This window comes from Scyliorhinus canicula, chromosome 25, assembly GCF_902713615.1.
Source record: "Scyliorhinus canicula chromosome 25, sScyCan1.1, whole genome shotgun sequence".
NCBI classification, from domain to species: domain Eukaryota; kingdom Metazoa; phylum Chordata; class Chondrichthyes; order Carcharhiniformes; family Scyliorhinidae; genus Scyliorhinus; species Scyliorhinus canicula.
In genome coordinates, this window is record NC_052170.1 from 7,936,560 (window position 1) to 7,959,350 (window position 22,791).

A 22,791-nucleotide genomic window follows, 5' to 3' on the forward strand; every position below is an offset into this window, starting at 1 on the left:
TCCCTCCACTCTTTCTCCATCTCGCCAACCCTAGTGAAGGAAACTCCTAAATGTCCTACCTATGCATACCAAATAACTTGAAAGCTGTCCCTGCCAAATAAGTATTCCTGTTTTCTGGTGGCTCTGATGATAGTGAATTTGACATTTATTCTGATACTGACATAGACCAGGGAGATTTCGCCTGATCGCTGCTTTGAGCAAAATACACAGAGAACTTGGAGGGATGGTAAGGCTCCTTCAAATTGGCTTTGGTTTCTCTCAGCCAGGAAGAGGACAAATTGGACAGCAAACCGTTCCCATTCTATTGTTTCCTGCTCGATATGGGGGGGGGGGGGGGGGGGGGGGGGCAGCACGGTAGCACAATTGCTTCACAGCTCCAGGGTCCCAGGTTCGATTCCGGCTTGGGTCACTGTCTGTGCGGAGTCTGCACATCCTCCCCGTGTGTGCGTGGGTTTCCTCCGGGTGCTCCGGTTTCCTCCCACAGTCCAAAGCTGTGCAGGTTAGGTGGATTGGCCATGCTAAATTGCCCATAGTGTCCAAAATTGCCCTTAGTGTTGGGTGGGGTTACTGGGTTATGGGGATAGGGTGGAGGTGTTGACCTTGGGTAGGGTGCTCTTTCCAAGAGCCGGTGCAGACTCGATGGGCCGAATGGTCTCCTTCCGCACTGTAAATTCTATGATATACCAAAAAAGGAAAGGGATCAGAGGGTAGGGTGGGTAGGATGTGTGTGCACATGACACCATTATATTACCAATTGCATTGCTTTCTACACATTTTTGTAGTGGTAGACCAGAAGGCACTCTAAGAGTTACTTAATGAGGTCAAGGGATTTATCTAAAGAGTAACGAAGACCATACAGACCCAGAGGCCTGGTCTCTTTTTCTGTACTGAGTTTGCTTGTCTCCGGTCTGGAAACAGCAGGCCCTAATTTTGACCTGGGCACCATTATATTTTTCCCCTGAGTGAGGGAGGAAAAACTGGGCTGGATGATGAACATTCCAGGATTACCACCCAATGAAGTAACTGAACAAGGGCCCATTGTCAGCCGGGAGCCCCCAAATATGGCCAACACTGGTTCTGATCTGTAAAGTTTGATTTAGGCAATAAAAGAGTTCTAATGAATTTCTGTGCTATTCAAAGAGATGGGGAATAAAATATTCTCGCATTTCTAAGGGTTCAATTGTCACTCACAAAGGCAGGTGCAATCTGGACTTCTCTCAGATGCCCCAAACCCTCACGCCCTTGATCCTTTCACAAGTGGCAACAGTTTTTCCTTATCTCCTCTGTCTAGACCCCTAATAATATCACACAGGCTGTGAGTTTCTTTTCCCGTCGGCACTCACTCCACGCACAAGTTTCCCGGCAGCTTGAGTGGCTTCAATCGGAAATCCCTTTGACAAGCGGCGGGAGTAGACAATTCCACCGCCAGCGAACGATGCGTTGCCGATAAACGCGCGGCTGGGCGACCGGATCTCAGCTCAGAAGGAGGCCATTCGGCCCATTGTATCTGCTCTCTCTCTCTCTGAATGAGCAATTCAGTCAGTGCCATTCTCCCTTTTCCTCTCCATAACTCTGCACGCCCTTCCTTTGTAGATAATTGTCTAATTTTCTTTCGAATGCTTTGAATGAACCTGCCTCCACCACACTGCCAGGCTGTGCATTCCAGACCTTAACCACTCGCTCCATGGAAACCTCAGGTCGCTTTTGCTTCTTTTACTATTTTGCTTCAATTGTTTTAAACCTGTACTCTTCCGTTCTCTACCCTTTCACAAGTGGGAACAGTTTCTCCCGATCTACACTGTCCAGATCCCTCATGATTTTGAACGCCTCTATCAAACCTCCTCTCAACCTATCTTTCTCCAAGGATAATAGTCTCAGCGTCTCCAATCTATCTTCATAACTGAAGCTCCTCATCTCTGGAGCCATTCGCGAATATTTTCTGCACTCTCTCCAATGTCTTCACATCCTGCTTAAGTGAGAAGCCCAGAACTGGACACAATACTCCAGCTGAGGATGAACTAGTATCCTATACAAGTTCAACATAACCTCCTTGCCCTTGTACACCCTGCCCAGGATGCTGTTATGCTTTATTATCCATTATCTTGATGTGTCCTGCTACCTTCAGTGACTCATTGTCAAGATGAACAGGTTTTGCAATGGAGTCAGACCATGCCACAACAACCTTTGCTGTTGGCGACACTGTGACTCAAATGTGCAAGTGCAAACCATGGTGCATATAATCGACCAGTGCCCCGATGTGTGATTCAGTGATGGTCTCACTGCCCTACACCAGGCTGATGATGCTAGCTGTTCGTCAGTGCATACGGTAGTATTAGCAGTGATGACTTATGCACATTTTGCTCAGGTCCCACTGCTCCGAACCTCCTTTAGAATTGTGCCTTTTATAGTGTCTCTCCATATTCTCCCTACCAAAATGAATCACTTCACATTTTTCCGCACTGAACTTCATCTGCCACCTGTCTGCCCATTCCATTAACTTGTCGATATCCCTTTGAAGTTCTACACAGTTCAGAATACTTCCAAGTTTCATATCATCCGCAAATTTTTAACTTGTGCCTTGTACACCAAGGTCTGGGATATTGATGTATATATATCAAGGACAGCAAGGCTCCCAACATTGACCCCGGGGAATTTATCTCCAAACCATCCTGCAGCCATAAAGCATCCATTAACCACGATTCTGTTTCCTGCTCTGCAATTCAACAAGATCATGGTTTCACATTCTGCCTACCCCTTATAACCTTTGACTCCCTTGTTAGTCAATAGTCTGTCTACCCCTGTATGAAAATCATTCATTGACTCTGCTCCCCCTGTTTTTTGAGGAAGAGAGTTTGAAAGATTCGAAACTCTCTTCAGAGAACAAAAATCTTCTCATCTCCGTCTTAAATGGGAACCCTTTATTTTTAAACTGTGATCTCATCAACCCCTCATGACCTCTTCAAAAAATGCAAGCATATTAGTTAAACACTATTTTCCTGTAAGGAACCATGCTAGCGTTCTTTAATTAACCAGCATTTGTCCATGCGGTTATTAATATTGTCCAGAATTATTGGGCTGGATTCTCCAAAAATGGGGCTGTGTCCCCACGCCAGTGTAAAAACGCTGGAGTTTTACTCTGGAGATTCCTTAACAATATTAACAGCTATTTACCTACCTGCAGGTGGCTGGCAGGGCCCCGGAGTGCTTCTTGGAGCTTCAGCTGCGGGTAAGGGTTCCGAGTCCATGCATGCGCACGGCGGCGGCCTCAAGCAGCGAATGCGATGGCGGACTCAGCCGGCGGATCTAGACAAGGAAACGATCGGCCCCGTGCCGCCCATAACACGCCCAATCGCTGCCCTGGCCGCCCATAAGGCCCTCCAGTACTTCATCCCCCCCCATCCCTCACCAGGGCTGCAGCGGACAGCTGCCACCCAAGGTTCCCGGCCGGCCAGATGTGGTTAGAACCATGCCGTTGGGAACTAAACCAGTTTTGCCTGGAGTATCGCTGGGGGGGCCTCTGTCAATGGCACACCAGCCGTGCCGCGTAATCCGCGCGATTGTGACGCGGGGCTGTGGAGAAACCCGCCCATTGTTTAGAGAAGTTCCCCCCAACCACAACTCTCACTTCTCATCCAGTCTTGCTATCTCATTAACTTGAAGTACAGACAGTCTATCCAATACCACCTCCGTACCAATTTAAAACCCTTCAAGTGTCTGAATTACCTCCTCTTGCACCATGACCTGCACATAATCTTGTTTCTTGGTAAGCGACATATGCAAAATCTCCAGTTATCACCTGAACTATGCCATTTGCCTCCATGGATAAATCCCCTTTTTGGTTCCTAATTGACCCTACCCTTCCTCTTTCCTGCCCTTTTACTTTTTATAAGTCTGTAGAAGACATTGGGCTTCCTCTTAATGTTAGCTGCCTGTCTCTTTTCATACTCACTCTTTGCTTCTTTTATTTGCTTTCTCATTTCCCCTCTGACGCTTCTATATTCAGCCTGGTTCCCAACCTAACATTTGTCATAAGCACACATTTTCTCCTGTATCGTCATTTCCATCTCTTTGTCATCCCGGGAGCTCTGGCGATGTCAGCCCTACCGTTCCATTTTAAGACAATATAACTTGACTCTGCCTGAGATAATTCTGCTGTGAAGCTGGCCTGTTCAGTCATCTCTGCATCCTCCTCACAGCTCACGCTCCCACCTAACCTGTTATCTACACATTTGGAGATAATGCATTTCAGTCCCTTATCCAATTAATTAATATACATCGTGAATAGCTGGGGTCCGAGCACTGATCCCTGCGGTACCACACCAGTTGCTGCCTGCCGTTTGGAAAAAATCCATTACTCTCCTGTCTGCCAACCAGTTTTCTATCCATCTCAATACTACCACTAATAAGACCATAAGACATAGGAGCAGAATTAGACCATTTGGCCCATCAAGTCTGCTCCACCATTCAATCATGGCTGATATGTTTCTCACCCCATTCTCCAGCCTTCTCCTCATAACCCCTATTGATCAGGAACCTATCTATCTCTGTCTTAAAGACACTCAGTGACTTGGCCTCCACAGCCTTCAATGGCAAAGAGTCCCAAAATTTCACCACCCTCTGGCTGAAGAAATTCCTCCTCATCTCAGCTTCAAAGCTTCAGTCTGAGGCTGTGCCCTCGGGTATAGATTCTCCTACTAGTGGAAACATCCTCTCCTTGTTCACTCTATCTAGGCCCCACCGTATCCTGTAAGTTTCAGTGAGATTCCCCTTCATCCTTCCAAGCTCCATCAAGTAGAATCCCAGAACCCTCAACCACACCTCATCTGACAAAATCCCATGCGCTTTAACTTTACACACTGATCTCGAATGTGGGACTTTGTTGAAAGCTGCTTCCACTGGCTCCTCTTCATTAACTCTGCTATTTACTCAGACTCAAAGAATTCCAGTAGATTTGTCAAGCATGATTTCCCCTTCATAAATCCATGCTGACTCTGTCTGATCCATCCTGCCACCGTTTTCAAGTGCTCTGCTATAAAATCTTTGATAATGGATTCTAGAATGTTCCCCACTGTCGACGTCAGGCTATAATTCCCTTTCGGAGCACTGCATCTCTGACTATGTCTATATAAATGTTTCTGGCACATACCTCTCCAGTTACCTGAGGAAGGAGCAGTGCTCCGAAAGCTCGTGTTTGAAACAAACCTGTTGGACTTTAACCTGGTGTTGTAAGACTTCTTACTGTCATTACACATTACCAATTCTGGGCTGGCCTGTTCTGTAGTTGATTCCTCAGCATATTCGTCCAGAAATTCCTCCTCAATGGTATTGACTAATTTGACTTTTCCAATCTTTATGCAGATTAAAATCACCCATAATTACAGATGTTCTTTTATCAGATGCATCTCTAATTTTATCTTTAATGCCAATCCCAACTTCACCACTTCAGTTTGGGGGTCTATCTCCAATGGCCACCAACGTTTTTTGCCTCTTGGTGTTTCTCAGCTTGACCCATACAGATTCCGCATTGTCGGATCTAATGTCCTTCATCACTGTTGTGTTAATTTCCTCTTTTTCTTAAAGGAATTTAGCGTAGCCAATTATTTTTTTTCTTTTCCAATTAAGGGGCAATTTAGCGTGGCCAATCCACCTAATCAGCACATCTTTGGGTTGTGGGGGAGAAACCCACGCAGACATGGGGAGAATCTGTAAACTCCACACGGACAGTGACCCAGGGCCGGGATTTGAACCCGGATCCTCAGTGCCGCAGTCCCAGTGCTAACCATTGCGCCACATGCCGCCCTTGTTAATTTCCTCTTTCACCAACACTGCCACTCCCCCGCCTTTTCCTTTATGTCTGTCCTTCCTAAATACTGAATACCCTTGGATGTTCAGTTCCCATCCCTGGTCACCCTGCAGCAATGTCTCTGTAATCCTGATTATATCACATCCGCTTACATCTATTTATATGATTACTTCATCCGCTTTATTGTGAGTGCTCCATGCATTTAGGCTTGTCTTTTCAACATTACCTGTCCTGCACCCAATATTTTTCACTGTGGCCTTGTTTAAAGCTGGATGTTTTAAGCTGGATTCAAATCGATCTCCAACTACTTTCATCCCAGCTGGCTGTTTTGATCCTGCTTTGGGAATGCCACCTCACATACTACTCTTCCTTCTCTTAAACTCCTGCAGAAGGAATATTTTTGTACTCCGCCATTCTGCCCGATACCAGGAACAGCCAGTAGAAAGGGAGCTGTGCCATTGCTGTTATCAAACAAAAAGGCAACATTGCCCCAACTGTACCCCTCCATTCTACTTGTGGTTAGCCAGGTCAATCGAATGTAACATGGAACAGCCCTTTGTCAAAAAACAATTGATAAAATTCTCGACAGCAGAATTCCAACACCTCACAACTCTAGTGATCAAGGATTAAATGACCCTGGAAGCTGAGGAATGTGGTCATACTGTCGTTTTGACATCCACTTGATCACAACGAAAACATGACTTCCAATATAATAATAATAATCTTTATTAGTGTCACAAGTAGGCTTACATTAACACTGCAATGAAGTTACTGAGAAAATCCCCTAGTCGCCACACTCTGGCGCCTGTTCTGGTACACTGAGGGAGAATTCAGAGTGTCCAATTCGCCCAACAGCACGTCTTTTGGGCAGAAACTGGAGCACCTGGAGGAAACCCACGCAGACACGGGGAGAACGTGCAGACTCCACACAGTGACCCAAGCCGGGAATCGAACCTGGGATCCTGGAGCTGTGGAGCAACAGTGCTAACCACTGTGCTATTGTGCCGCTCCTGGGCTACCTAACAGGGAGGTCCAGCTAACTGCTCCCAGCTTGGAGGTGGGCCTCATGCCAATATCTGTTCGGATCGTTGCTAGTATAAAGAGGTAAACGCACCATTCCTTTACCTGTGCCAAGCGGCCTCCATTTTGATTGCCTTGATGCCGTACGGGAGATGCCGACATTAACTGCACACGCACACAATAATTGAGACCAATGCTGCCTATGCTCCCAGGGTGGTCATGTAGGTGGGCTACTGGAAGGCCTTTGAATGTTTTGGTGTTAACCTCAGCAAAACTCAGCACTTCCTTGAGGTGGCAAAAGTGATGGAAAAAACTATTTAAAAAAATTACTGACATTTCAAAACCAGTTCTCATTCCTCAAGAGGGTTAAATGATAGGTTGAGAACTCCAGTCGATTGTGTTTTTTTTAGAACTAATATGTGTCTCATGGGAGTATAAAAATAAAACCTTTACTGTCCAGTAATAACACGGAAATGAAGGAATGTCTCTTAGACTCAGTGTTTCTGTCTGATTGGAACCAGAGATTCACATTAAGTGTTTCCAGACGTTGTACAATCAGAAACATAATGCATAGAGTACCTTTCAAGGGTGGTCATCGTGGTTTTTCAATCCTTCCATAGCCTTGGCCCTCTCGCTCTCTCTCTCGGTCCTAAGCTCCGGAATTTCCCCTCTGTACCTCTCCGTTTCTTTCTACTTCTTAAAGGTACTCCCCGAAACCCTCTTTGTCACCCAAGCTTTTGGTTACCTGTCCGAACATCTACGTAGGTGGTTTTGTATCAAACGTTGATAATGTTCCTGTAAAGGACCTTGTGGCTCTTTACTACATTAACAGGGTCATAGAGATATAAATTGTTGTCCAGTTATATTGCAGGTCACTATTACTGCACAACTAATTATCTACTGAAACAGCCAGAGGTGGAGTTCTCCACATAAGAGCTGGATATTGTTTCCATTGTTTCTGGGGCATGGAATAAGTAGGAATGTTAGTTGGGTTACAGTATCGGTAAATGGGTTCTGAGGCAGTGGTGGCTCTTCAGCCTTCAGCTTTGGGGCACGTTCCTCTCCAGTACCTGGGAGCTCTGGCTCCCTACCCCGCCCCTGGGACCCCTCATGTGTGGTCGTGGGACGTAGGCTGAGGCACAGTGCTGCAGTACCTCTTCTTTCCACTGCAGTGCTCTGCCTGGAGGGCTAGAGAGCTGTTGGCCAATCCAAGGCCGGATTTCCGTTCAAGGTCGGATTAAAGCCCTGCCTGCTGCCAATTAAAACTCAGTTGAGCGTAAAATGGCAATGGGCCTGTCGGGGGTGGGTGAGGATGGGTTGCTCACTGACTCTCAGGACGGCAGGGGTGAGCACTTGCCGTCCTGAAAACTCAGGCCCAAGAATTACATCCGGTTTACAGCACAGAAACAGACCATTGGGCCTAGCTGGTCCACGCCATTGTTCCTGCTCCATGCAGGCGCGCCTCCTCCCATCTTTACTTCACATCACCGTATTGATGTGTTCTTCTATTCATTTCTCCCTTATGTGTTTATCTAAATTCCCCTTAAATTTATCTCCACTTTTCACCTCACCTCAATTACTCCCTGTGATAGCGAGCTCCATATTTTCTCTGCTTTCTGGGTAAAGAATTTTACCCTGATTTTCCGAAAAATAATAACAAATAATAATTGCTTATTGTCACAAGTAGGCTTCAATGAAGTTACTGTGAAAGCGGTACGAGAATTGAACCCGTGCTGTTGGCATTGTGCTGCATTACAAGCCAGCTGTTTAGCCCACTGTGCTAATTCCTATTGGATTTATTAGCGACCAGTTTATATTTAAGGCCGTTTTGGACTCCCATTCAAGCGGAAACATTTTCTCCATGCCTACCCTACTGAGCTCCTTTATAATCTAAGATGGAATATTCATTCTTTCCTGACGGGTGTAACCCCTCAGTTTTCAGGTATCATCCTTGCAAATCTTTGTTTTGCACCTTCTCCAATGCCTGGATATCCTTTTTTATGACAAGGAGATTGCTGCTGGAAAGAACACTGAACAAGGCAGAGCGTGGCTCTGTGATGCCCCCACAGTCGAATAGTTTGTCGATCTTCACTAATAAAGAATAACCCAAAGGAGGGGCACTGGAAGGTAGCAGACGCGGACACAATTGTGACTTTGATGGAGGAGGAGGGGGGGGGGGGGGGGGGGGGTTACGAGAAATATTTAAAATACAATGTTCCTGGCTCGAGGGGAAGACTCAATATTGCCATCCTCATTCAGTCAGCAAAAAAAGTCATGAGAAATGGCATCCTAAAGTGGGAACCCCCCTCCAGATCCCCTCAGTTAATGTATCCTGGTGTGGAAAGGCTGAGAGAAATCGCTGAAGACATCTCACTTGGTGAAGAAGTCGTTTGTCAGAAATCCTGGGGATTCATGAAATTCACCCCCACCCCACCAGCCACATCACCGCCGCCTTGCACAGGCAGCTCTGAAAATATGTCTCTTTTCCCAGCTTCGCAGCAGGAAAGAGGGAATATCGTGGGGCAGGGAGGGGAGTGCGGAGATGAAAGCCACGAAGCAATCAACACTTTGTTTCGGGGGGGAATCTGGTAATCAGCAGCTCAGCTTTCAGACCTGGTCTAGAGAACAAATACGGCTGCCGGGTTGTCATAGGAACCAAGTGTTGGGGGTTGGGTGCTGGGAGTAATGTGCAACGAGAAGCTTAAAGAGACACTATCCCCTTTGTTATCTTTCACAGGCCGGGGAGAAAACTATTACAAATCTGTAACCTCCACATTGCCATTGCATTGAAACAGCGATGCTTTCTCAAACGCTGAAAGATATTAATACAGATACCATCAGTTTGCAGATTTGCTGGGGGCGGGTTGGTTATGATTGCAGGAGGTCTGCTTTGCAACAACTTGCCTTTTTCGTGGAATCTTTAACATGGTGCAGACATCATCAAACTGCTCCTCGGAACTGGCAAGAAGCAGTAGGGGAGGATCTAAGGGAGGTAACTGAACGCAGGGCCAGAGGAAAGCTGGGGATGTCAGAGATCGGGTGGGAGTGGTGAACAAGGACAAGGGATTTGAGTTCAGTGCACCAGGGAGTGGGGAAGCCAGTGGAGGTAGATGAGGGGGGGGGGGGGGGGGGGGGGAGTGGGGAAGCCAGTGGAGGTAGATGAGGAGGGGGGGGGGGGAATGGGGATGCCAGTGGAGGTAGATGAGGGGGGGGGGGGGGGGGGAAGCCAGTGGAGGTAGATGGGGAGGCGGGGGGGGAGTGGGGAAGCCAGTGGAGGTAGATGAGGAGGGGGGGGGGGAATGGGGATGCCAGTGGAGGTAGATGAGGGGGGGGGAAGCCAGTGGAGGTAGATGGGGAGGCCGGGGGGGTGGGGGGGGGGGAGTGGGGAAGCCAGTGGAGGTAGATGGGGAGGCGGGGGGGGGGGGGGAGTGGGGAAGCCAGTGGAGGTAGATGGGGAGGCGGGGGGGAGTGGGGAAGCCAGTGGAGGTAGATGAGGGGGGTAGGGTGGAGGAGTCAAATAGCACACTGAGATTGTGCACTGTCAGGTCCTGCCTGAGAGAGAGAAAGTCATTGACTAGGCAATGGGCACAATGGTCCTGAGTTTTCCATGCTATCAGATCCTTTCATGTTTAAAGACTCCAATCAATGGGTGAATTTGAAAAAAATATTAAAGCATTTTGATCTCAGGGATCTTATAAAAGCTGCCACTGGATTCATCAGCTCCACTTCTGTCAAGTGCGTGGGGCGGGATTCTCCCAGCCCCGGGGCAGGGCCGGAGAATCCCCGCGAACGGGCCACACCGCCCCGACGCCGGCAAGCGATTCTCCGCAGAGCGGCACCGGCGTGGTTGACGCCGGTCGGGGGCCGCCCTATGCGGCCGCAACGCCGATTCTCCGGCCCGGATGGGCCGAGCGGCCATAAGAAAAGAACTGAGTCCCACTGTGACGCCATTCTAACCTGCTCTGGTCCGGCAGGACCTCGGCGTTGAAGGGTCGGGTGGTGGCCTGTGGGGAGGGGTGGGGTCTGACCCCTGGGGGGCCCTCCGATGTGGCCTGGCCCAGATTGGGGCCCACCGAACGGCGGGCCGGCCTCTGTGGTTGGGGGCCTCCTTTCCTACGCGCCGGTCACTGTAGTCCTGCGCCATGTTGCATCGGGGCCGGCGCGTTGAAGGAGGCCACTGCGCATGCGCGCGTTGGCGCCGGCGCCACTGTGCGTGCGCGGATCCCGCAGCGCACAGTTCGCGCCGGGATCGGCAGCAGGAGCAACGCGAACCACTCCAGTGCCGTGCTGACCCCCTGTAGGGGCCAGAATTGGTCCTGGGAGCGGCCCGTTCACGCCGTCGTAAAACGCGACGGCATTTACGACGGCGTGGACACTCTGTCGCGCGATTGGAGAATCCCGCCCCTGATGTCCCCGTGGAATTATAAACGGCATTCAGATGAAGCTTGAAACGGACAATATATTTCACATCCAAATTGGGGCATATAAAAGGGCTTTGCAGGGCGGCACGGTGGCGCAGTTGTTAGCACCGCTGCCTCATGGCGCTGAGGTCCCAGGTTCAATCCCGGCTCTGGGTCACTGTCCGTGTGGAGTTTGCACATTCTCCCCGTGTTTGTGTGGGTTTCGCCCCACAACCCAAAGATGTGCAGGGTAGGTGGATTGGCCACGCTAAATTGCCCCTTAATTGGAAAAGAATTGGGTACTCTAAATATATTTTTTTTAAAAAGGGCCCATCTAAAGATGGGTTCAGAGTACCCCCCAATTCACTTGCTGTGTTTGCCGATCATTCAATTCGAACCTCACTCACTACTTTTGATTGTTGGCTGGCCATGTAAATTGAGTGATATGAGCTCAGCAGCCCATTGCACACCTCTCCCTAGCAATGGTTTAAAAAAAAATTCAAAATCATTTCTGATCGTGCCTTTTCAACAGAGCCACGCCTCGAGTAACTCCAGTTTCCATCTCACGTGCATTTTATACAGACCTATTAGTTTCAATGGTATTTAAATATCGAAAAGAATCCCCTTTTAGCAGCAGTGACAAACTTTGCGACACCAGAAGGGGTGTGGAGGGGGGGGGGGGGGGGGGGGGGAAGAGGGGAGTGGTGGGGTGGGGGGGGGGGGGGGGAACTAATGACCAAATGGTTCACTGGGCCAGTTTAAAGTGGGGACACTGGATTAGCAGTTGTAAATCCTTCAGATGAATGAAGTGTAGCCAGTGATTGTCTAAGCATGTTTCTATCTGACCACCTGCTATCTCTGTTGTAGAACAGAGACAGGCCTGTGCCGCTCAATAGAAGAACTCCTCCCCCCGCTTTACCACTGTACTACCAACCTTCTGTTAGAGACTGTCTTGTGGGGACATGCCAATGCCAGTCAATATCAACATCTAAATGCATCTGATGTTCACTTAAAGGTGATTTTTTTTTTTAGAAAAGGAAAGATTTGCATTTCTTTTTCACCTTTCACTAACTCGGGTCATCCCAAACGCGTCATAGCCAATTAAATATTTTTGAGGTGTATTCTATGCTGCAATGTAGGAAACACAGGAGCCAATTTGTACACAGCATGCTCCCACAGCGATGGGATAGTGATGTTGCTGGAGGGATAAATATTAGTTCAGAACTTTGGAAAGAACTCTGCTGCTCTTCTTCAAATAGTGTCATGGGATCTTTTGTCCCAATCCGAGAGGCCTTAGTTGAACATCCCATCTGAGAGATGGCACCTGCAATAGAGCGGGACTCCCTCAGCACTGAACTGGAGGGACAGATTACACTTAACTTCCTGGAGTGGAACTTGAACCCACAACCTTCTAACTCAAGAGGCGAGTCACAGCTGATCCTTGATTATGAGTTGGAAAGCTTTTTTAAAAATAAATTTTAGCGTACCCAATTATTCTTTTTCCCAATTAAGGGGCAATTTAGCGTGGTCAATCCATCTAACCTGCACATCTTTGGGTTGTGGGGCTGAAATGCACACAGACACGGGGCAAATGTGCAAACTCCACACGGACTGTGACGCGGAGCCGGGATTCGAACCCGGGTCCTCGGCGCCGCCGTCCCAGTGCTAACCAGTGCGCCGCATTCCACCTTCTGAGTTGGAAAGCTTGATTTTGAATGACTTTGACAGAAATTTCTCAACATTGTGTGTGGTACTCAAAGCATGGGATGGAGAGAGTGTGGAATATTAGTGGCGAGGAAACAGGCCAACCTTGTGTTAAAATTGTAAAGTACCCTTAACATGGAGAGAGAAAGAATTTGCTGACTTAATCATCGCTGCTTTTTTAATTCACTTTCCTGCATTGTTTCTTCATCGGAAGATTGATGAGTTCTGATTTCATTGGTTCTGAAGGGCAGCACTGTCTTCACTCTTAACATGCACTTGATCAACAAATGTAATGAGGGGATCAGATGGGGTCCGGAAGTGTTTTGAAGCCACGGTCGATTGCAATTTCATTCATCTGTATTTTACCCGTAACCAGAGCCCAGGGACACTGGAAGCCTATTGCAATTCCTCCTTCTTCTGTCCTGACAAGATCTCTTAAATCATCACCAACCAGAGGTTAAACCTACCACCTTCCTGTAGACTCATTTCCTTGTAGAACTCTGGAGTTCTCAATTGCAACTGGAATCCCAGCGAAACTGGGGAGAAAACAAATAACCCATTTTACAGAAGCAGGTTCAAATTTTAAGTTTAGGTTCCAGGCCTTAGGGGAGGTGCCGAAATCGGGGCCACATGGCATCAACAAAGGCAAAAGGAACATTGTAGGTGGATAACTCGGACGTGTTTGTGTTACTCCGAGAGATGGATTATAGAGTAACGTGGGTTACAGCAGATGTATAAAGACAGTGGGCTGGATTCTCCATTATTGGGACTGTGTCCCCTAGGCCAGCATCTAAACCAGGGGTGGGCAAACTTTTCTGTGCAAGGGCCACATTCAGAAATTCACGATTTTAAAGGGCCGCATAGTATATTAAGTAAAATAATTACTTCACCCGGTTATAATTCTGGGCGCCTCATATAGAACATAGAACAGTACAGCACAGAACAGGCCCTTCGGCCCTCGATGTTGTGCCGAGCAATGATCACGCTACTCAAGTCAACGTATCCACCCTATACCAGTAACCCAACAGCCCCCCCCCATTAACCTTAAAAAAAAATTTTAAAAATTTAAAAAAAATGACTTGGTGGGCCGCATAAAGACCTTTGGCGGGCCGCATGCGGCCCGTGGGCCGTAGTTTGCCCACCCCTGATCTAAACTGTGGAAAACCTGGCGTCAAAGGGCCACAAATCCCTCGCCCTGCAGGCAGCTAGCAGGGACCCGGCTTGGATCCAGCAGCTTTTGCTGCAGATATGGGCCCCCCCACTTCCGAGTCACAGGCCGCCCATGCACATGGCGGCGGCCTCCAGAGGCCACACCGTGCTCCATGGTGGACTGGGACCGCAGAGCTGGACCCCAAAAAAAGGAAACCCCCTGATCGGACGCATGCCTGAGCCTGTCCGCCCGCACAAACCTTTCCTGGCCGCCTATAAGGCCCCCCCGCCCTCCGATCGCCACCCCTCCACCCCCCCGACCAGGACGGCTGCGGACTGAGTCCACAGCTGCCAAGCGAGTATCCCGTCCGGCTAGACCATATTAGATCCACGCCCTCAGGATTCCGGCCGGTTGGGGGCAGTGAATGGTGGAGCGGGCCTCTGGCAATGGCCCAGGTAGGTCCTCGGCTGCGCGGTGTACTCTCTGAGCACGCCGCTTTTCGCAGCCCGCAGAATCAGGGAACCGGTCCCGATTCCTGGCAGGAAAATGGATTCTCCACCTCCGCACCGAACACGATTTCGGTGCGAGGCTGCAGAGAATCCAGCCCAGTTTCTTTTTAGCCCAGCCTTTTTACTCTCAATCCATTATTGACCCCAACTCTCCCAACATGGGAATAATCCCAACCGACTTAATCTTTGCCTTCCCTTGCAGGTCAGCAACCCAGAGTGTGGGAGTTTGGAAGATGTCACAATTGTGCAACTAGCTCTTGAACTGCGGCCAATATTTTAACTTAATCTAAATGCCTGGACAGATGCCTCAGTGTTTACAAGTATCAACTATCATGTAGTGAGTCATCAAGATCAGTGTTCAATTCTTCCATCTGGATAGAGGTAGCAGCCTCAGACAGGGCAGTGCTGGGATCACTGCTGTTGGCCGTGGCACTCCAGGACTTTGGCCATGTGGGTGGAATGGTAGTGGGTGTGGTTCCTGCTGGAAGGTATGAGCACATGTGCTGTACTCCATAAAGGCAGGTGGTGAAGGCTAGAACTAGAGCCGATCTTTACACACTTGCGTCAACTTTTATGTACAGAGATACACACGACAAACATGACGCCTCTTAACCCAACAACTCTGGTTTCAGCCTGTTCCTATATATAGAAACAGAAGTGAATCCCCAGTTAATGCCCGTCCTGTGCATACAATTGATATACAGTGCACCACATGTTGGTGAAGGATAGGATTGAGGTTCAGCTTGGAAATCCTGCACGTTGAAAAGTTTGGAGAAACAGGGGCTGGTTTAGCATACTGGGCTAAATCGCTGGCTTTTAAAGCAGACCAAGGCAGGCCAGCAGCACGGTTCAATTCCCGTACCAGCCTCCCCGAACAGGCGCCGGAATGTGGCGACTTGGGGCTTTTCACAGTAACTTCATTGAAGCCTACTCGTGACAATAAGCGATTTTCATTTTATTTCATTTCATGTGGGTTAGCTGCTAAACGTTTGTTTTATCAAGCCACGTCATAAATCACTGCTTTGAGGAGAGGGAGGTAAAAGGTTGGAATAAACTATGCCCATTGATCATTTGACATTGGCTCTATCTCGTTGCACAAACCGGTGGAATCAGCAGGGTATAGTTTGCTCGGAATTTCCATTCACATCTCACTCATGTACTGAATGAACCAAAATATTCCTCCCACCCAAGAGAGATGAATGAGTGTTTGAAAGTCTGCAGACTACTTCAGCCCTTTTATCTCTCTCCTGCTTTGCACCTCATCTCAAATCATTGAATTCAGTGACTGCAAATGGAGAGATCCTGCCGTCCGCACTTTCAGCACAGTTACAGTCATGGTTCAGTCGGACGGACTGAAGCAGAAAGGCAAATTCAATTAGAATTCTTGTACATCTGTACTGCTAAGTAAGTGAACTATCTAGTTGAATGCACACGGGGCTTTTGCAGACTGCAACTGCCCTGTTCAGATCAGAGGCTTACATGCAGTAAAACCATCGCAAAGCAGTCCTGAGGTTGATTGTTTCTGGTAACCACTGTCAGATTAAAAATCGATGTATAAATGGGGTGATGGGTGTAGGGGACCGAGTGTCCCCTGGGAAGAGTTTCACAAGCTTGTCAACACCGTCTGTGTGGTGGCTTCATTAATTTCTTTCTCCTAATTTGCTCTTGTATTCCTTTTTTTTCCTCTTTTTTTAAATAAATTTAGATTACCCAATTATTTTTTCCAATTAAGGGGCAATTTAGCATGGCCAATCCACCTACTCTGCACATTTTTGGGTTGTGGGGGCGAAACCCACGCAGACACGGGGAGAATGTGCAAACTCCACACGGACAGTGACCCAGAGCCGGGATCGAACCTGGGACCTCAGCACCGTGAGGCGGTTGTGCTAACCACTAGGCCACCGTGCTGCCCCTGCTCTTGTATTCCTGAAGGCCCTCATCCCGACGGGGGTTTAATTCCACAGGAGCCTTCCCGTACTTACCCCATCTAAGTCATCGATTCCCGGCTTGGGTCAATGTCTGTGTGTAGTTTGCCCGTTCTCCCCGTGCCTGCGTGGGTTTCCTCCGGGTGCTCCGGTTTCCTCCCACAGTCCAAAGATGTGCAGGTTAGGTGGATTGGCCAGGATAAATTGCCCTCAGTGTCCACAATAGTGGGGTTACTGGGTTATGGGGTTTAAATGGGGTGCTCTTTCCAAGAGCTGGTGCAGACTCAATGGGCCGAGTGGCCTCCTTCTGCACTGCAAGTTCTATGATTCTATGATCAATGTTCAGGTATAAGTCTGTGGAATGAGTGTCAAGAAGCTGCTTGAGCATGACAGGTATGACAGAACCTGATCCAGTTATAGAATAGGATCACAGAATGGTTAACGCACAGAAGGGGGCCATTTTCATCCTTCATCATAACACTCTTGACCAAGATCAGACTTGTGTTTTGCTCAGACAAGTGTTTTGTTTTATCTTTTGGGTTTGACCTTTTCCCGAAACCCTGCCACCGTGTTTATCGTGGAGTCAAGACTCGAGCTGGGCTATCACATTCTGCATTTATAGTATAACCTTAATTGTGGTTTCATTTTAACAAAAGCCCATGCTTAGGCCACAGTGAAATCTTTTGAAGAGTCCCTATGTTTGTGAAATGCTTTGTAGGGCATTGGGTGGGACCGAAGGCTGAGTGCTATTTTCATAAGCAGATGTCACATGGAAATGATGTGATGGTTTTGCGGCTTTACACTGCTGTGTCTTTGAATGAAGAAGGTTAGTCAGGACTACAATGATGATTTCTCATCTTTAATGATACAATTGCATGCCTTTAATGATCGTACACCCTTAATTGTGCACTATTGTTGCACACCTTTAAAGATTGGTTGGCTGGGCTCAACTGCGCACTTAAAATTCGGACTTTACATTTAAAAAGTTGCATTCCAGCACGGAGCCACGAGACACAATAACAAGCAAACGTGGAATGTTTCAGTGCCTGGCGAGGATCTGATTGGGGATTGTGTGAGCGAGGAGGAAAGGTATTGTGCCTGTGTTTGGATGAGGTAGGTGTCCGTCTGGCTCCCACTGTACTTGCAGGGGGGGGGGGGGGGACTGGGGAGGCCTCACATACTACACTCTGTAGCTGTGCCTTTTATTCTTTTCATTGTTGTCAAGCTTCGAACTTCGATACAGGAATCTATGGAGACTTCGCCGTTGGTGGCATCTGGCCTATGGTGCTGGTGTTTGACTAATCCTTTTATATGTAGATCAGGCAAGCGCTTAGGTTCTACTCTTTTCTATTCCATCTCTCTTCTCCCCCCCCCCCCCCACCCCCAATCCTCCCCACTTGTCCTGTCTGAAGCTTGCACATGTTCTATGGATAAGGTTTAGCTTTGTCAGCAAATGTTGGCCCATCTCAGCAGCTGTCAGCCAAATGTATAGCCAACCCCTCCAAATTGGAACACTTTACTGCGCTGGGAAAAGGGTACAAGCTGCCTGTGAGTAGAATTAGAGCCCGTCTCCTCAGCTTGAAGGATCTACTAGGTACATCTGTTAAAAACGGTCACTTTTTAAATTACTTTTGAGATTTTTACACAGAGTTAATTTGGCGACGGTCTCATCAGTAGCAAGCGTGCACTGGATGGAGCGGCACGGTAGCACTGTGGTTAACACTGCTGCTTCACAGCACCAGGGCCCCAGGTTCGATTCCCGGCTTGGGTCACTGTCTGTGCCGAGTCTGCACGTTCTCCCCGTGTCTGCGTGGGTTTCCTCCGGTTCCTCCCGCAAGTCCCGACAGACGTGTTGGGTGAATTGACATTCTGAATTCTGTGTACCCGAACAGGCGCTGGAGTGTGGCGACAGGGGGATTTTCACAGTGACTGCATTGCAATGTTACTGAAAGCCTACTTGTGACAATAATAAAGATTATTAAAACAAATGATCACCGGGACACTAAAGTTACAGGTCTCATTCCATCCTAGCCAGAGTGTGATAGGTCAATCTGTACAAAAACAATGGGCCAATCTGCCGGCCACGTTGCAGCTGAATGAGGACACGACACGGACGGTTGATGCATTAAGAGCCCCCCCCCCCCCCCCCCCCCCGGGCTTCCCGACAGCTCTTACGCCCCTCGAGATCTAACCATATCCTGCGAGACGTCGCGATGTGGGTGGGAATCAGTCTCTCAGAGTTAAGTCGACTTGGAATCCACTCTGTTTTATTCTGGTTAGATTGTGCCCAATGTGTATTTATATAACACCTTTAATGTGATGAATGACACTTACAGGAACACTAGGCGGGATTCTCCCCCACCCGGCGGGGCGGGGGGTCCCGGCGTATTGGAGAGGCGCCAACCACTCCGTCGTTGGGCCTCCGTACCTTTAGGGGCCAAGCCCTCACATTAAGGGGCTAGGCCCACGCCGGAGTGATTGCCGCTCCTCCGGCCGGCGCGAACGGCCTTTGGCGCCCCGCCAGCTGGGGCCGAAAGGCCTTCGCCCTCTGGTGGATGTCCGCGCATGCGCCGGAGCGTCAGCGGCTGCTGATGTCATACCGGCGCATGCACTGGGGAGGGGGGTCTCTTCCGCCCCCGCCATGGTGAAGACCATGACGGTGGCAGAAGAAAAAGAGGGCAGGCTGCCCTCCGATCGATGGGCCCCGATTGCGGGCCAGGCCACCGTGGGGGCACCCCCCGGGGTCAGATCGCCCCCCCCCCCCCCAAGGACCCCGGCGCCCGCCCGCGCCGCCAATCCCGCCGGTACCAGAGGTGGTTTAAACCACGCCGGCGGGAAAGGCCTGTCAGCAGCGGGACTTCGGCCCATCGCGGGCCGGAGAATCGCCCCGGGGGGAGAGGTTTAAGGAATGGATTCCTGAGCATAGGACTGCAGCAGCTGAACGCGACAGCTTGATGGAACATTTGAAATCGGGGATTCTAAAGAAGCTGGAAGGTATCTGGGAGGGTTGCGGAGCTGGAGGATATTCCAGAGATAAGAGCGGGGTCACAGAGGGGTTTGAAAATCAGGGTGAGGCTTTTAAAATCGAGGTGTTGCTCAGCTGTTGATCAGGAACCAATGTAGGTTAGTGAGCCCTGGGGTGATCGGGATACTGGCCTCAGTGTGAGTTAGGACGTTTTGGACGACTCCATGTTTATGGAGGGTGTGGGTTGCCAACCCTCCGGGATCGGCCTGGAGTCTCCAGGAATTGAAGATTTATTTCCAGGACGTTGCGGTGTGCCGTCCCTGAAAAACATCGGGGCATTAAAAAATATTGGCCACGATACCAGCCACGTCGCGCGTGGTGGCCGCTGGATCCCGGGTGAAGCCTACCTCGGGTTTCCCGAGTGCCACAGCGCTTCATGGGATTTACCCAAGTCCCGCGAGGCGGCAGGACCAATGCCATGCTGGCGCAAGTAAGCCTCGAACCTACTTAACGTCTACTTACCCGGTATCTACTGGCCTCCCGGGATCTGCCGGCCTCCCATTGAGGCTGCAGCCAGGCACCATTCAGTACTGGTCCTCGCAGACATGGGACCAGGCGGAACGGCATCCTGGGAGTCTCCGAGGCTATTGGAAACCCCTGGTTGGCCAGGGATAGTGCAGGGTCATCCCCTAGCTCACCCCCTGGAACATGGGTACATTTGCACTGCCAAGCTGGCACCTTGGCACTGCCACCTTGGTACTGTCAAGGTGCCTGGGTGGCGCTCCAGGGTGGCACTGCCAAGAGTCAGGACCACAGGGGGACCATGCCCATGAAAGGAGAGGGGGTTATGTAGGTTGTGGGGTGGGTGCAGGGGAGGTAAGAAAGGACCACTGCTAGATTGTGGGGGCTGACAGGTGAGAGTCCTGGAATGGGGGGGCCTGTATGTAGATGTTGGGGGCTTGTCCCCAGGGTCCCCATAGCGTGGTGTCCGCACTTGGAGGTGGTGAGGGGTAATGCCCATGTGTGTGGGGAGTGACATTGCCCAAGGTTGGGGGGCGCGGGGGGTTCCATAAGCTCACTTAGAGATCGGGGCACCCTTTCAAAATGGTGGCCCGATCTCTGAGTTCAGATCCTCAGTTAAGTGTGGGCTAAACCGGCGAGAACCCCCCCCCCCCCCCCCCCCCCAAACAGGGCTCAAAAAAGTGGTGTGGAACTCGCCAGCAGAGTCGTCGGGAAATTCCCAGCAAAATCCGCCACAGATGACACGTAGAGGCTTTTCCATTGAATCGCGCCCATTGTTTTTCTTGTCACTTTCTTTGATTGTTTCTCTTTCCCAGATGTTAACATATTGAAACATAGGGAACAAATGCTGTTAGCTTGACAACATCCAATTGGGTAATGAGTTTTTTAGTTTTCCAATTAGCGTAGGAAGGCCGTGCGTCACAGGGGTAGATATGGCTAATAATAATAATCTTTATTATTGTCACAAGTAGGCTTACATCAACACTGCAATGTAGTTACTGTGAAATTCCCCAAGTTGCCACATTCTGGTACCTCTTCAGGTTCACAGATGGAGAATTCAGAATGTCCACATTATCTAACAGCTCGTCTTTCAAGACTTGTGGGAGGAAACCGGAGCGCCCGGAGGAAACCCACACAGACACGGGGAGAATGTGCAGACTCCGCACAGACAGTGAGCCAAGGCGGGAATCGAACCTGGGACCCTGGCACTATGATGCAACAGTGCTAACCACTGCTAACATGCTGAATCATTATGGCTGGAGCCTGGGGGCAAGCCATGTAATGAAACCTCCAGGAAGACATTTAATTACAGTTGGCAACCTATGGAAGGTAGACATTGATGGATGGCCAGGAGTGTGTTAGAATAGTCAAGTCGAGAGGTAACTAAGGCATTGGTGAAGGTTTCAGTAGTTGAGCTGAGCTGAGGCTGGTGGGCTCCATCCCATATAATAACGTTAATGGGTCTCCATCTCCTACCCTACTGCTCCAGTATTATCTCTGATCCACATTCACTGGCACTGTCTGCTGGCTGTACAAGTTAATCTGTCCCTAAATCTACTTAATATTTTGTGAGAGATGGGAACACATTCCCTGTCCTGTGTCCTCTTACCTCTGATGTTGAGCACATTTGTCACTGTTGCCTTATGGTCGCACGAAGGAAAAGTTGGATTCCATTCCATACTGGACTGCGCATTAACTAACTTGGAGTTGGGCAGCACGGTGGCACAATGGCTGGCATTGCGGCCTCACGGCACCGAGGTCCCAGGTTCGGTCCCGGCTCTGGGCTACTATTCGTGTGGAGTTTGCACATTCTCCCCATGACTGCGTGGGTCTCACCCCCACAACCCAAAGATGTGCAGGGTAGGTGGATTGGCCATGCTAAATTGCCCCTTAAATGGAAAAAATGAATTGGGTACACTAAAAATTTATTAAAAAACTAACTTGGAGTCATTAAGAGGCAACTAATAGAAAAATTGTGACCTTTTTTTTTGACAAGACCCAGCCTTGACAGACGGAGGAAAGATTTTCAAACTTCATCTGATGCTCCTTCTAGTTTTTAATCCTTGACACATTCTATTCATTTACAGCAATGGACCCACACTCCTTGACCACCCTTCTAACATGTTTCATTGACTGTGTGCTGACAGTTCTGTTTGATTAGGGGCGGGGGGGGGGGGGGGAACTAAAAATGTCAGGAGAATATGTGTCTCCAATCTAACCACCCTGATCGTCACGGGTTGACGTAATTATTTTCATCCAAACTCCTGTTGTTGACCTATCAAGCTCACCACAAACAGGATTACAGTTATTACACGAGCATGTGACCTTTCTGAAATAACCACAGAACGTGAATGTGTTTGCTTGAGTGGAAGGTATTAAATGTATATAATTCCGTGAATCGATTTAATGTGCAATATATATTATTTTATGTCAGAAAATATTTTATTGAGGCATTTATAATTTTAACATTTTAAACAACAGAGAAATCCAACACACGCAAAAACCCCACAATAACATACCCAACTCCACCCAGCCCTAAATCCTAACGGGCCATACAGTAGATTCACTGCCCTTATTTTAGGGCAGCACGGTAGCATAGTGGTTAGCACAATTGAATCACAGCTCCAGGGTCCAAGGTTCGATTCCGGCTTGGGTCGCTGTCTGTGCGGAGTCTGCAGATTCTCCCCGTGTGTGCGTGGGTTTCCTCCGGGTGCTCCGGTTTCCTCCCACAGTCCAAAGATGTGCAGGTTAGGTGGATTGGCCGTGCTAAATTGCCCTTAGTGTCCAAAATTG

General features: G+C 49.1%; 1 protein-coding gene across 2 annotated transcripts in view; it reads left to right on the forward strand.

The window, feature by feature from the left end:
• Positions 1–22,791, forward strand: part of notch3 (notch receptor 3) — a 188,262-nt gene that overhangs the window by 41,413 nt on the left and 124,058 nt on the right. Inside the window, exon 1 of one of the 2 annotated variants that reach the window (XM_038785015.1) lies at positions 17,379–17,624. The exons of the other annotated variant lie outside the window; for it this stretch is intronic. Within the exon in view, the coding sequence (XP_038640943.1) occupies positions 17,620–17,624 (5 nt within the window). The 5' untranslated portion in view covers positions 17,379–17,619. Of the gene's footprint in view, positions 1–17,378; positions 17,625–22,791 lie in introns of those variants that run through there. 2 annotated transcript variants of the gene reach the window in all.